This window comes from Emys orbicularis, chromosome 1 (genome assembly GCF_028017835.1).
Source record: "Emys orbicularis isolate rEmyOrb1 chromosome 1, rEmyOrb1.hap1, whole genome shotgun sequence".
In the NCBI taxonomy this organism is placed as follows: Eukaryota; Metazoa; Chordata; order Testudines; family Emydidae; genus Emys; species Emys orbicularis.
In genome coordinates this window covers 158980934-158996027 of record NC_088683.1, presented here as the reverse complement: position 1 = coordinate 158996027, position 15094 = coordinate 158980934, and the positions used below count along the sequence as shown (strand labels likewise).

Here is a 15094-nt window from a genome sequence, read left to right as displayed (position 1 = left end):
ACCACGAGGTCACATAACAATAGCTTGTGTGACTTACTCAAACAATTTTGAATAATGAGCAAATTTACAAAAATCCATGTCTGTTCACAACTAATTTGCACACAGATTGTTCTAATACACTTTTCTGCAAATAGTTTAGCCAATCAGGCATAATTCCACTGAAGTCAATGAAGTTACACAGGTGAAAACCCAATAGAAGTGTGAGAAGAATAAGGCCCAATAATACTAGCCTCTTAACCCACCCACCTACTGTTTGCAGAAACAGAGAAGCAAATAATTAAATCTTGGCAGAGCAAAAAACTGTATTTGAGTTATTGTTCAACTACTAGTGTGTGTGTGTGGGGAGGGAGAAATCAGAGAAAGCACTCTCTCTACAGTATTTTCTATGATGCTCCTCTCTGTGTATGCTAGGCATTCAGTGGAAATTCATCTAGGAAATCTTTCTGCAAGCTACTGGGCCTTGGAGTCTAGCTACGTTTGCAAACAAGCAACACATAATGATGAACTGGAAAACTTGAAGTGATCTGTTTCACAAAATGGGCCAGGCATGTCACCTGAGTCTACAGTACTCCCACTTGGCCAGGGGTTTCAAGCATCTCCCAAGACCTGGTGCATATTGAGGCTATGCTGTAGTGTGTCTGTACCTCTTTTAATCTTAGTTGTCTTAAATGTTTATGATAGCATCAACTGATGCATGCTCATGTGGAGGAGAAAAAACGGTCTCTGGTTTAAACATTAATAGAGTTAATTCTGTCCAATTATAGCATAAGACATTTCAGGAAAGAACAAAGCTCATTGTGGGTCCTGTACTTTCATGCCAAGTCACCCAATGTAGCTGTAGATATTTTTCTTATCTAATACTAATAATTATTAGAATTTTCAAAAGGGAGTGTTTGTATTTCTATGAATATATTTCTAGGAATAACGAGACCATCTATAGTGGCATTAGGCAAGATAAAAATTAGAAGGGATATAAACCCTTATGCTTCAGGGCATCAGACAACCTCTGATTTATGAGGTCAGGAAGTAACTTTCCCCATGGGCAAGTATTCTGTAATCAATCATCCATTACGGGCTTTCTTCCCGTGAAGCATCTGGTACCGGCCATTGCCAGAGACAGCATTCTGAACTAGATCAGCACCAAAGCTGGGTCTGATCCAGCCTGGCAATTCCAACAGCTACATTTCTATCTGTAGGCCGATTTATAACTCAAAATTCCAGTGGAACAGATTTATATGAATTTTTCTTAAACTTTATTTGCTCCTCAGCTGAGACATTGGGACTGAACCTGCTCACAATGAAGTTAATTGTGACACGAAGCTTTGTATGCCAGGTTCCAGCCTGGAGCAGTTTTTACAGATGATTTATAAATCCCTAGACAGAAGGGTTTGTACGAGAAATGCTAACAGACCATTAATGAGCAGTGTGGCCGGTACAAATATATTATATTCCAGACTCTCACCTTTTTTTTGGCCACTTTCTTCCAGGAATCTGTCATCGTCTGTAAGGTGTTGTTCTTCAGACTTATATACAGCTAAACAAATGAAGTACAAACTTGCATGTATAAAAAAATCCCAAAGCACATCAGCATAAAAATGTCAAAAACCTCAGATCAAGAATTATTTAATTTTTTATTCACAAAATGAAACCAATTATATGAATCAAGGAGCAAACTCATAATTCAGTAAAATACTACACTAATACAGAAGTAAAGAGAAGATACAAAAACAAAACAGAACAACCACCTCTAACCCACTTTAACTCAACCTCAAGAAGCTGAGTAAAAAAATGGATCTTGCACCAACAAACTTAGGCTCTGTCAGACTAGTTGAAGTGAAGCTGAGGGCCCTTCACTGAGAACAAGCCACCCCCTCCCCAGAAAATTAAAATCTACAGACTGTTAACTCACGTGCACTAGCTGATCTAAACTGCCATGATGGTTCACAGAAAGAGGCGTGGGCGTCCATTTAGTTATGTACTTATCACTGTAACAGTTGAGTGCCTCATCAATATGGTTTTATCCTTGCAACAACACTCTGAAGTAGGAAATAATTGTCTCCATTTCCCTAATGGGGAGCTGAGGACATCAGCGACTTTCAGACACAAGTTTGCCCCCTGAAAGCAAGCCACCCAGTTTGAATCCAATCAAACTTGACTGTTCAGTAAATAGAAAATTCTTCACAGCATCGTAATGCAGGCAACCGGGAACCACCAGGCTGCAACCACCTGGGACAGTTACGCCACATGAATGCGAAGGTTGAGAAAAAGCTCTGTCTCCATTCCAGCCTCAACATGGCAGCTCAGACATTCTCAGTGATGCAATGGAACAGTGTGCAGTTTCTATGCCTGATGCCCTAACACCTACTTCGTATATTGTATCTGGTGTAGGTCACATGTACACCAAGATGATCTGAGCAGATGATGCAAAGAAAGAGAATGCTTTGGAGCAGTGGTCCCCAACCTTTTCCATTTGGCGGGCACCGGACGATGAGCCACCGAGGACCGTGGCCAGCGGACAAGCATCCGCCGAAATGCCGCCGAGAAGCGGCAACGTCAAAAGACGTCGCCGCCGAAATGCTGCCAGGAAGCAGCGTTATCAAGAGGCATCGCCGCTGAAATGCTGCCAAAAATCAGCGGCATTTCGGCGGCGACGCCTCTTGATGACGCTGCTTCTCGGCGGAATTTCAGCGGATGCTTGTCCGCTGGCCAGTACGTGGGCGCACACAGATGCCCCGGCGGGCGCCATGGCACCCGCGGGCACTGCATTGGGGACCACTGCTTTGGAGACTCAGTACTAATGGGTGAGGACAAAAATGATTATAATACCCTATTGGCACATTGCTAGAGTGAGCCACAAGATATGGAGTATTCTCCTGTAGAAAAACCTGAAACCTAGCAGGGTCCATCAGCTTCTGTTGAATCTGAAGGGAACATGGATTGGCCCTGACCTCAAACTGCACATGGTCATGGTCTGATCCTAACAAAGGACTAGCTTTCATCCCTCGGTCTCCAAACAGGATCCAAAGTGCCCAGCCCCATGTGCAGAGCCAAAATCTCATGACAGAGGATTATGATTGACATGCCAACCATGAGATTCCAGCAAAGCCCACAAAAGTCATCACCAATGTGGACAGCAAAGTCACCTAAGACATGTGTCTTGTTAGCAGCTCTCTCAAATCAATGCCAATACCGCAGCTTTCAGTATGGTGGGTACTGCAGCAGCCAACATCACATGGGACACTGCAGTTGTTTGGGAGTACAAGACCTTGGCCGCTCCAGACCTGCTGATACACCAAGACCTCAATTCACTGCCACTCTCCTGACTCAACTCCAAGAAGCCCTTCTGGATCCATGCATCAACACTACAGGCCAATGGAAAGAACACTAGTTCTTGCTGGCTTGAATCATGAGCTGCTTGTGACATCGAAAAAAAAAAAAAGACCTGATTGAAGATCCAACAAACAAAGTCCTGGGGTTCTGCCTTCCCCAGAGGCAGTGGACTGCACCCAACCACATTCAGAAAACACACAGAAGGTGTGGGTATCTCCTCCACAAATGGAAAATCAAAGAATAACCAAATTGTGACTGTGGTGAGGTACAAACCATGCGATACATCAGACAATGGCCCCACTCACACACAGGGTAGCACAAGGGGGATCCATCTAGCTACCCGAGAAGCATTAGAATGGCTTTTGTATCTCAAGATTCAATTATAATCCCAGCCCACTGCTTTTCAAATACAAAAGCAGCCTGGGCAATTCCAGGGCCAGATAGGGTGACCAGACAGCAAGTGTGAAAAATCATGACGGGGGTGGGGGGTAATAGGCGCCTATATAAGACAAAGCCCTGAATATCAGGACTGTCCCTATAAAATCGGGACACCTGGTCACCCTAGGGCCAGAGCAGACAAGAACTCTCTTAGTTCAGGAAAAAGTTCAGAAATCCAGTGAGGCACCCTGTACACCACACCTATTCCTAAATTAACCCACTTCTCATGTTTTACCCCAAACAACTCTCTCTCTTTCCTTCTTGTTAGGCCCACACCCACCAGTGACCCTCTCCCAACTTGAAACTTGATACAAACAAAACAGCGACACCTGTTCCTAACATTCATTCCTAGAAGGCACTGAACGCCTGTCTGGGGAGCTGAGCTAGCAAAGAGCCAGATGAATCATCCAGCCAGGGCTTGTGAAGGGCATTTATCAGCCACAGACCACACATTAAATAGCATCAACCAAAGAGTAGGGTTCCTGCCAGCCAATGTCCTGTCCTCCCAAGATAGGCTCAATAGGGAAAATAAAAGTTCTCGAACTATAAGTCTATGTCTCCGGAATCTCTTAGCGTCTCTCTCCATAATCTTCATAACAGCAACACAAGAGCCCAAGGGCCCATAAACAAACCCACAACAGTGCGTCAACACATTCTGTTCCCAGCAAGAATATTGTTGTGAAGCCTCAATTATGAAGAGCTGCACATAGTGTATAATGAGCTCATAAGGTTAGCGTAACATTTACCTGAGTCCTTTGTGGGTATGTGATCGAGAATGTTGGAAAGCAAACCTTAAGGGGGAAAAAAAAGAAAGAAAAAAAGCTGATGTGTCATGTTATTATTCTTGACATTATTGTAGTGCCCTAGTCATGGAGCAGGAACCCATTCTGCTAGGTGTTATACAAACACAGAACAACAATCTAATTGGGGTGTGTGTGTGTGTGTGTGTGTGTGTGTGTCTGTGTCTGTGTCTGTGTGTGGAATAGGCTGTAAATGAGACAGGCACATACAGTAGGGTAAATTCTGGCTCAACAAGGGCACACCAGACAAAATATAATTGACCGGAAGCAGCAGAGCAAATGATAACTGCCTTAATTCTGGCTCGAGCTAGCAAACGTAGACACATCTCCGTGGGGCTTCCACTTTTGTTATGAGAAAGGGCCCCAAATGGGCAGTGACCAAGAGAGAGCATACGGTCCATAAGCAATATATATCTACATATTTACAGATCCATACCTAGAGCCCCTGCTCCAAACACACACTGATCATTTGATTCCTCCTAGGAGTAAGTTGCATGGAGAGTGTCCCTGTTGAGGCCATTGTCAGACAGAATGAGAACGGCGCTCTGTGCTGCTTTTGCAGCCAATGAGCTCAGCACTGGCGCTCCTCTGCATGCTGAAGTCCCGCTGAAGTCAATGAGCGCTCTCCACACAGAGCACCTCTAGGATCGGCGCTATGTCTGTGCTTGCTTCTGAGGGGTGGCCGGGGAATGGGCATCTCTTTTCCAAGCCAGTATTCAGCCCATAGTATTAATTGAAAAGTAATTAGCAGACAGGGGTGCGTGTGTGGCTAATGGCCAAGTCCTGTCTTTCCTGCTACAGACATGTAATATTTAACTGGCAGCAAAACCAGTACAGTCTCTCTGCACAGGACTCAGGGAGCCTCTACCAAAAGGGGGCGTTCAACCCCCTGCATGTCAGGGTCCACACACAAACACCTGTAAGGACGATGGCGGTCAGAGGCATAACAACTACCTGGATCTACAGGCCGACTCCCCAGACACGTAAACAGACAGGACACAGAGTGGCCACAGATTCTGGTAAAGCAGCAGCTCCAGAAGAACTGCCCCTACTCAGACACGCTCTGTCAGGATGTGCCTGTTGAGGGATGCATACAGAGCCCAGAACTTAGCCCTAAGGAAGTTAAAGTAAATTTGTTCTCAAGTCCTCCAGCCCTACAGAGATATAATAAGCTGGGCTTATTAATTACATAACTAAAATGCATTTTGATGCACAAAAGCTTATGTTCATCCTACTGAAACTTAGAATGCAGCAAAATCACACAGCATATAGCAAACAAATAAAGCGCTACATACCTCTTTTCCACAGAACGAAGAGTGCTCCCATGAATAGAAGGAGAATAATAATAAGAACAAAAATTGCTATTAAACCATCTCTACCTCTTGAAAGACTTTCAGGACCTTAAAGAAAAAAATGAACGATTAGCTAATAAAAAAACATTTCAATGTGCTGTAAACAACCTCATTAGAGTCAAAAGTCTATAGAGAAAGTGTGTTTAAAAGGCACATACAAATGTCAAACTTTTTAAAAAAAGGAATAATTTGAAAACAGTATTGGGCCAAATTCAGTCACTGGTGTCACCCCCACTAGCTCCAGTGGAATTACATCAGGGATGACTTTGGCCCAATGGTGGCCTGTTACATTATGCTTAAGCTATTTTAAAGGCTTCCTATCTTTAGAAAGTTAACAAAAGTTTCTATTTTTTAATGTAGGAATTGTCAAGCCAGATCACAGTACACTGTTCAGCCTGCTGTTTTTACCAATGGCTTGTTCCTGATGCTTCAGAGGAAGGGACATAAATCAACATGCTGGACAGCCATGGAATAACCTGCCCATAGAGGAAGTTTCTTCCTAACTCCTGTCAGTTAGTAATTGGCTTATGCCCCTAAAGCAGGAGTGGTTATGTTCTATATACATGTTTTATTCTATCCAATATAACTGTAGATATTCTTTTTATTCCCATAAATGTCTAATCCTGGCCTCAGGCCTAGTCAACATCCCTGAGAGACATAGTTAAGCTGACCTTAGCCCCGGTGTAGACACCGCTGGCCAATCGAAGACTTCTCCCATTGACCGAGCAACCACCTCTGGAGGGGATGGGTTTACTACAGCAACAGGACAACCCTTTCCACTGCTGCAGCATGTGTCTGCACTACAACAGCATAGCTGCAGCACCATACCTGTGCCTCTGTAGTGTAGACAAACCCCGTGTGACATTCTGTGGCCCTGAGTTTCACGAGTTAATTAAAACACAGAATTTGCAGATGCGACGATGAGAGAAAATATTTCCATCCCCAATTTTCTAAAACACCAGTGCAAATCCAGATCAGATCAGTAGTGATTGAAATCATTAGCCTCTGATGACTGCTTGGCAGGTTATGTGAAATGATTTGATAGACTCAGTCCAGTTCTTACAGGACAGGTTCCACAACACAAGACCACCATCATAATTGACATTAATAAACCCCCTTATTGGCAGGTTCAGCAGAGAGGCCAAGTTTTACTCTGTCCAGGGAGACTGAACTCACTCTTCTCCCTTAGTAGTTCATTCCCAGTAGCAGCTGACAGCTTACACTACTGCTATCCCTGCATTATATGTTCTGTGCAATGGGCTAACTATCAATCTAACACCTTTCACCAGCTCTAAAGTCACTTTTAACACCATACAGATTCTGCTATAGTGACTTTTGCATTTTGTTCCCTTTTATGCTCTATGCATAATTTCCTGAGACATCAAGAGGAACCCTGCAGTCCGAATGAACATCTCATTTCCCAGCTTGGTCCCTGGTCCCCTCTCACTGTTACATACACCTTTTTACCCACATACTTACGCTCTGGGAAGCATGCGCTCAGAGAGATTGAGTCGCTGATTTTTGTTTTGGAGACTTCTCTGACGCACAAAACTTTCTCTGGGCGGTCTGCATTTTCTTTAAGTTCAAGCACAGGATTATTAGCCTGAATAATTTTTCTGTCATCCCGATACCAACTGTAGCGCACATCCTTTGAGAAATGTATCTCACATGATATTCTAATCTGACCATTTGTGACGCTGCAATTTAATACTGATGGTGAAGGAGGATCTGGATGGAAAAAAAAAAATCTACATTAGTTTGACTTCACCTTGTTTTGCATTTCAAGAGCACTTTTTCTAGCTGTTTGTGGGTGTAAAGTTTAAAACATAATCCAGCTGCATAGGGGATATTTGGTTCAGTCACCAAGCAGCAACAACAATACTTACAGTTCTGTAACACACACAACAAACTTAAGTGTTTAGACTATATTGGGGGCCCAGCTCTTTTAACAGGACACCAGCTTTCAAGGTAGCAGGTTCAAGTGCAGACGTCGCTATTTTTTACTTCACAATAGGACCAATCCTACGAGTGTTTCCAACCTGTGGAAAGTGCAGCCTCCTGTACTATGCAGCATTCCCAATTATTTCCATGGGAATTCTTTTGTAGGGAGGCCTTGATGGATCAACCCTCAACTCTTTAAAGACCTACGGTGAGACTCTGCTTCTCTGCCCTATGGTGCTGCTTTCCCTTGTGAAAAGGGTACGACAACAGTCTATAGTAATGGTATATAGCAGCGCGGGCTGGGGGACATACTGGCCGCCACTTCCAGCAGTCCCCATTGGCCCGGAGCAGCGATTCGCGGCCAGTGGGAGCCGCGATCAGCTGAACCTGAGGACGGGGCAGGTAAACAAACCGGCCCGGCCCACCAGGGGCTTTCCCTACACAAGCGGCGACCCCTGTTTGAGAAACCCAGTTCTAGACAGCTACCATAAAGAAAGCAGGGTGGGAGCACTTTATGACCAGTGGTGCTCTAAACTCTGCCAGTTGCTGTTGTGAGGATGTCCTAGCTGCAGATTGCACAAATGGAGCAAGTGAGAAATCAGCAATCACAGAAACAGATTTTTTGGCAAGTTGGTCACAAGAGGAATTGCTTTCACTTTTGGTCATACCTCTCCCCAGCACCAGTGACAGGGTGTCTCAGTCAAGACTGCCTGATTATGAAACTTGACCCACTTGATACAAAGGTAATAAGTAACTTTTCTGGGCCCAGCAGCCAGCAACTTGAAAGATATTATTTTTTGCAACAAAAATTATGACAGAGCTATAGCTAAGAGACAGATGGGAAACGAGAAATGTAAAGCTTATGGGTCAAATTCAGAGATGCTGTAGAAAGTGGTACAAGTTACACACCATGAAATGGGTGTAAGGAGGCTAAAAGGGTGTAAGTAATTTACACACTTGTGGGAGGAGTGGACATGACATAAGTTAAAGTGTGTGGTGGGGGAGAGGGGTTACCTTTACATACACCTTCTGACACCCTCCTGTTAGTTGTTTTTCCTGCTGTATTTCTGTCTTCCAGCCCCTGAGTCTGCAAGGTATACTACTTTACACTCCCCCAGCCTCAGTTACACTCCCCTCTTACTGGCCTATATCTTACACCACATAGCCTCTGAATTTATCCCACTGAATCTGTTCTTGGGTGGAAAGCATCTTCTTATGCCATCACCTATGTTAAACATAGGAGTACCTCTCCCTCTGAATCAGAAGCAACCGCCATGGCTGCATAGGCCAGCAGGGTTCATGAGGGCTGCTTTTCGGTTGATCCTTAGTCTTACTTAACTGTATCACAAATACCAGCGAAATATTAGTTTTTGTTAAGAAAATGCCGTGCCTTGTATATGGCCCATGCTTAGCCTAGCTAGCTGAACTAACAGCCTTGCAACTAAATAACGAACAAAAAGTGAGGAGCTTGTTTTCTTCAAAGTGAATTTTGTTCCATAGACCCATTGCTATACCTCATTACAACATAAAGACATGAATCTGCTGGAGATAAGAGAGTGACACTTTCACCTTTTCCATGGGTTTGGATTCTTAAAGTGTTTTTGCTACTGATAAGTTTTCTTGATTTTTAATTTTTTTTTCATTTTTAAGCTTTTCAGACTTTCTGTTGTCATATTACAAGACAATGGGTGACTAATTTAGGAAAAAATTACCAAGGGGAGTGGTGGATCGTGTGTCGTTTGATACCTTCAGATCAAGACTGGATGCATTTCAGGGAGATATGCTTTAGACAAACACAAGTTATTGGGTTCAATACAGGGATAACTGGGTGAAATTCTCTGGCCTGTGACATACAGGTCAGACTAGATGATCTAATGGTCCCTGTTGGTCTTAAACCTCCTTACGCTATGAATAATAATACTTTGTGTGGATCCTTCATCTTTATGGAGATTTACAAACATTAATTCTCAAAACCACTCTCTGAGGTGGGTGTTAAACTCCTTTTTACACAGGGGAAAACTGAAGAACAGAGAGATTAAAGGTTAAATTTCCAAAAGAGGCCTTGAATTTGTTTGCCTCCATTTTCCAGTGTCCATTTCTAGACTACTTGGGCCTGATTTTCAGCAGTGCCGAGCACTTACAGCTCCTGATGAAGTCAATGAGAGCTGTGGTTCCTCAGGACCTCTAAAAGTCAGACCCTAGGAGTCTAGAAATAGGCACCCAAAAATTAAGGCACATAAAATGAGAGGCTGTTTTTGGAAATTTGGGCCTCAGTGACTAGTCAAGATGACACAATGAGTTAATGGCAAAGCTGGAAATTGAATCTCTTGAGTTCTGATTCCCAGTCTGCTACTTCGATTAGCACACCCTCCCTTCTTCAGATATTTGAGCATTTCTCTTTCCCTTGACAAACCAATAAATATTGTTGCCCCTCTATTTCTTATAGAATCACAGAAAAATAGGGCTGGAAGGGACTTCAAGAAATCATCAAGTCCATTTTCCAGCTCTGAAGCAGGACCAAGTAAACCTAGACTATCTCTGACAGGTGTTGGCCCAACCTGTTCTGTAAAACCTCCAGTGATGGGCATTCCACAACCTCCCTTGGAAGCCTTGGAATTCCAGAACTTATCCATCCTTATAATTAGAAAGTTTTTCCTAATATCTGACCTAAATCTCCCTTGCTGCAGATTAAGCCCATTACTTCTTGTCCCACCTTAAGCAGACATGGAAAACAATTGAACACCATCCTCTTTATAACAGCCCTTAACATATTTGATGACTTATCAGGGCTCCCTTCAGTCTTTTTTCAAAACTAAGCATGTAGTCATTTTACCCTTTCTTCATAGATCAGGTTTTCTAAACCTTTTATAATTTTTGTTGCTATCCTGTGAACTCCCTCCAATTTGTCCACGTCTTTCCAGAAGTGTGGACCTTCATGAGAGAACTTTCACTCTTACCCCATGACAGCTTACTCTGCTTAAAAGCCTTTGGTGAGGGACCTTCTCAAAGGCATTCTGAAAATCGAAGTACACTATATTGACTGGATCACTCTTGTCCATCTGCTTGTTAACCTCCTCAGAGAATTCTAATAGATTAGTGAGGCATGATTTCCCTTTACAAAAGCCGTGTTGACGCTTCCCCAACATATCGTGTTCATTTGTGTGTCTGATAATTTTGTTCTTTACTATAGTTTCAACCAATTTGCCTGGTTCTGAAGTTAAGCTTACTGGTCTGTAATTGCCAGGATTACCTCTGGAGTCTTTTTTAAAAATAGGCATTACATTAGCTTCCCTCTAGTCATCTGGTACAAAGGACGATTTAAGCAATAGGCTACATACTACAGTTAGTGGTTCTGCAATTTCATATTTGAATTCCTTCAGAACTCTTGGGTGATGTGATGGGCATCCGCCCTACACCGGGCAGGAAAGGGTTAATAGAGATGTAGAGAGGCTGCGTGAAAAGCAGGTAATAGGAGAGGGGTTGTGAGGAGCGGCCAATCAGGGCCCAGCAGCCCCATATAAGAAGAGCCTCGGGCAGAACAGAGTCAATAGCTCAAGGAGGGAAGACAGTCCCTGGAGTAGGCTGCAACCCTGTAGCACCTGGGACCAGAGTAATGCAGGCAGGATCCCGGGGAGAAGAGAAGGAGCTCCGGACGGGCTGCTGCAACTGAGAAGGGTGCTGTGGCTGCGGGGAAGCAGCTCAGGGAAATGCAGCGATAGAGTCAAAGGGGTGTAGCAGGAAGCTGTGATCCACAGTGTCACTGGACTGGCATCCGAAGAAGTGGTTGGGTCTGGGTGCCCCCCACTTGCCACTGGGGAAGTGGCAGGATAAGTGACTGCAGTTGCCACTGGGGAAGTGGCTGGACTACTGAGGAACTAAACCTCCCCCAGAAGGGGGGAACATGGACAGTGACACGGCCGGAGGGCCGAGCCACGAAGAGGATGCTGCGCTTCCTGATGCTGCAAGGGGGTTGCAGGAGGACTGCGGAGAAGGAGTGAGGGGGTGCAGGACAACGGACAGGGGCTTCAACCTCAAGCTAATCTCCAGAGAAACCTGGAGGAGGTGCCAGTCCGGTGGTAAGTGATGCATTCCATGACAGGTGAACACCATCTGGTCCTGGTAACTTACTACGGATTAATTTATCAGTTTGTTCCAAAACCACCTCTATTTACACCTCAATCTGGAACAGTTCCTCAGATTTGTCACCTTAAAAGAATGGCTTGTGTGGGAATCTCCCTCTCATCCTCCACAGTGAATACTGAGGCAAAGAATTCATTTAGCTTCTCTGCAGTGGCCTTGTCTTCCTCAAATGCTCTTTTAGCACCTCGATTGTCCAGTGGCCCCACTGACTGTTTGGCAGGCTTCTGAGGTACTTAAATTTTTTGCTCTTAGTTTGTGTCTTTAACTAGTTGCTCTTAATTCTTTCTACATGTGCTTTATTATACTTTTACATTTGACTTGCCAGAGTTTATTAATACTTTCTATTTTCCTCACTAGTATTTGACTTCCAATTCTTAAAGAATGCGTTTTTGCCTTTAACTGCCTCTTTTACTCTGTTAAACCATAGTGGCATTTTTTGGTCCTCTTACAATTTTTTTTATTTGGGGTATACATTTAGTTTGAACCTCTCTTAGGGTGTTTTTAAATAGTCTAAATGCAGTTTGCAGGCATTTCGCCCTTGTGACTTTTCTTTTTAATTTCCTTTTAACTAGCTTCCTCATTTTTGTGTAGTTCTCCTTTTTTAATGCCATTCTAGTCGGTTTCTTTGGTATTTCCCCCACTACAAAGATGTTAGATTTAAGTACATTATGCTCATTATTACTGAGCAGTTCAGCTATATTCACCTCTTAGGTCAAAGCCTGTGTTCCAGTTAGGATTAAATCAAGAATTACCTCTTCCTTTCTGAGTTCCAGAACAAGCTGCCCCAAGAAACAGTCATTTAGTGTGTCTAGAAAACTTTATCTCTGCATCCCCTCCTGAGATGACATGTAGCAGTCAATATAAGTATAGTTGAAATCCCCCATTATTATTGTGTTTCCTCCATTTTTAGCCTCTCTAATCCCCAGAACATTTCACAATAACCATCACATCCTGGTCAGATGGTTGGTAGCATATTCCTACTGCTATACACTTATTGTTCAAGCATGGAATTTCAATTTATAGAGATAGTATAGTTCAGTTTTAGTCACTGATTGTTTCATAATTTGCTCCAGTATCTTTCCATGTATCAAAGTTAGGACGACTGGTCTATAATTCCCCAGGTCCTCTTTATTCCCTTTTTTAAAGATAGGCACTATGTTTACTCTTCTTCACTCCTCCTTTCGTGCTAAATAGAGGACTACTCCTGGGGGAATTCTGTGTCACTGCACATGTGCAGAATTCATCTTGCGTGCAGAATTTTTTGTTCTCTGCAGAAAATACATTCTGCCAGAGAGGTGCTGCAGTTACTCCTTTCGCCCACCAGGGGTTGCTGGGGTGCCAGAGCAGAGAGCAGCCACTCCCTAGCAGGAGCAGCCCCAGCTGTGGATAGGGAAGAGAAGAGGCTGCATTCCTCACAGCGCCCTGCCCATGGGGCCAGGTAAGGAGGCATGGGGGGGACGGGACAACAGATAGCGTGGGGCATATGGGGTTACTGAAGGGTCACAGACTGGGGTTCAGAAAGGCAAGTGGGGGCAACAGGGCCACATGGGGAAGGGGCTGCAGGGCCACATGGGGGGAGGAGGGTGGCTGAGTGCGGGTGCAGGGAAACATGGGGACAGGGGCAGATATGTCTGAATGAACGAGAGTGGTTAGGGGTCAGCCAGGGTCTGTATGGGAGAGGCTCCCTAACAGTTTCCCCACACACACACCCCAAAAAAAGAACCATGTTCCATACTTCTCCCACTCACACCCAATGACCCTCCAAGTTCATACCCAGGCTCCTTCATAGCAATTACTTCCCTCTCCCTCAACTCCTCTGTTACACCTGACTCCCCCAAGCCTTGCACTGATTCTCAAGGGTGAGGGGAATAAGTTTATATATTGTGGTTTAAATGTATTTTTACTCAAAGTTCTGTATTAATATGCCTAGGAAGGAATCTATTTGTCAAAAAACATTTGAATCTTTTTTGTTGTCTGTATTGTTACAAACATATTTGCTGACAGGTATCTTGAAATAAAATTACCAAAATAATTGACAGGTTTCAGAGTAGCAGCCGTGTTAGTCTGTATCCGCAAAAAAAAAAAAACAGGAGTACTTGTGGCACCTTAGAGACTAACAAATTTATGCTTATGCTCAAATAAATTTGTTAGTCTCTAAGGTGCCACAAGTACTCCTGGTTTTTTTGGGGGCAAAATAATTGAAACTGGTGTGATTATATTTTGTTATTAGGACAATTAAAATATGAAGAATTTAATTTTTTTGGTGCAGAATTCCCCCAAGGATAAGAGGACCTACATTAGGAGCAAGAGAAAGACGAACAAAAATGTATTTCAAGAACCTCTTATTGCCTTTTATGTCCCTTGCTAGGTATAATTCATTTTGTCTCTTAGCCTTTCTAATTTTGTCCCTCCCTGCTTGTGCTATTCTTTACTACTCCTCCTTAGCAGTTTGTCAAAGTTTCCTCTTCTTGTAGGATTCTTTTTTTGATTTTCAGGTAATTAAAGAGCTCCTGCTGGAGCCACATTGGCCTCTTACTATTCTTCTTACCTTTCCTCCGCATTGTGATAGTTTGCAGTTGTCTCCTTAAAAAGTGAAAAGTTAACAGTTGCAAATTGTTTTTGCTGCTTATCCACAACTTACCCAATACTTCAAGTACAAATTTTGTATATTGGAGCAGCTCATCGCCAACAGGCAGAACTTGTGCCTCATACTCTGCAGCATCATCAGTGTTTAACTTTTTGATGGTCAAATTGCCAGACGATGTCTCAAGCACTCCTCTCTCTGCTATGCTAGAATAATACATAGGTGACCTATCATGTTCCCATTCAGCCGCTTTATTTTTGTTTTTCATCCAGGTAATTTCACTTATAGTTCCGTTAACTTTTGGTGAAAAAGTAAAATCTTCTCCCGCAATGGCAAACACAGACTCTTGATCTTGAGAGCGGGTGCATACTATGCCAAAAAAGAAAATACATTTAATCAGTCACAGTTATCTAAACTATTGTTCGAGTCATTCTGTATCCATTATATATCATATTACACACACAAACAATGGTAAAAGAACATTAAGACTGCAAAGTCAAGCACACAAA

The 15094-nt window shown here is 43.4% G+C and overlaps 1 protein-coding gene across 1 annotated transcript in view; it reads right to left on the bottom strand.

Annotated features, from left to right (window-relative positions):
- Positions 1-15094, bottom strand: part of CD58 (CD58 molecule) — a 68219-nt gene that overhangs the window by 38351 nt on the left and 14774 nt on the right. The window contains exons 2-6 of the mRNA XM_065418041.1: positions 14643-14954; positions 7400-7648; positions 5864-5968; positions 4515-4559; positions 1463-1534 (exon numbers count right to left, since the gene is read on the bottom strand). Coding sequence (XP_065274113.1) covers positions 1463-1534; positions 4515-4559; positions 5864-5968; positions 7400-7648; positions 14643-14954 — 783 coding nt within the window. The remainder of the gene's footprint in view (positions 1-1462; positions 1535-4514; positions 4560-5863; positions 5969-7399; positions 7649-14642; positions 14955-15094) is intronic.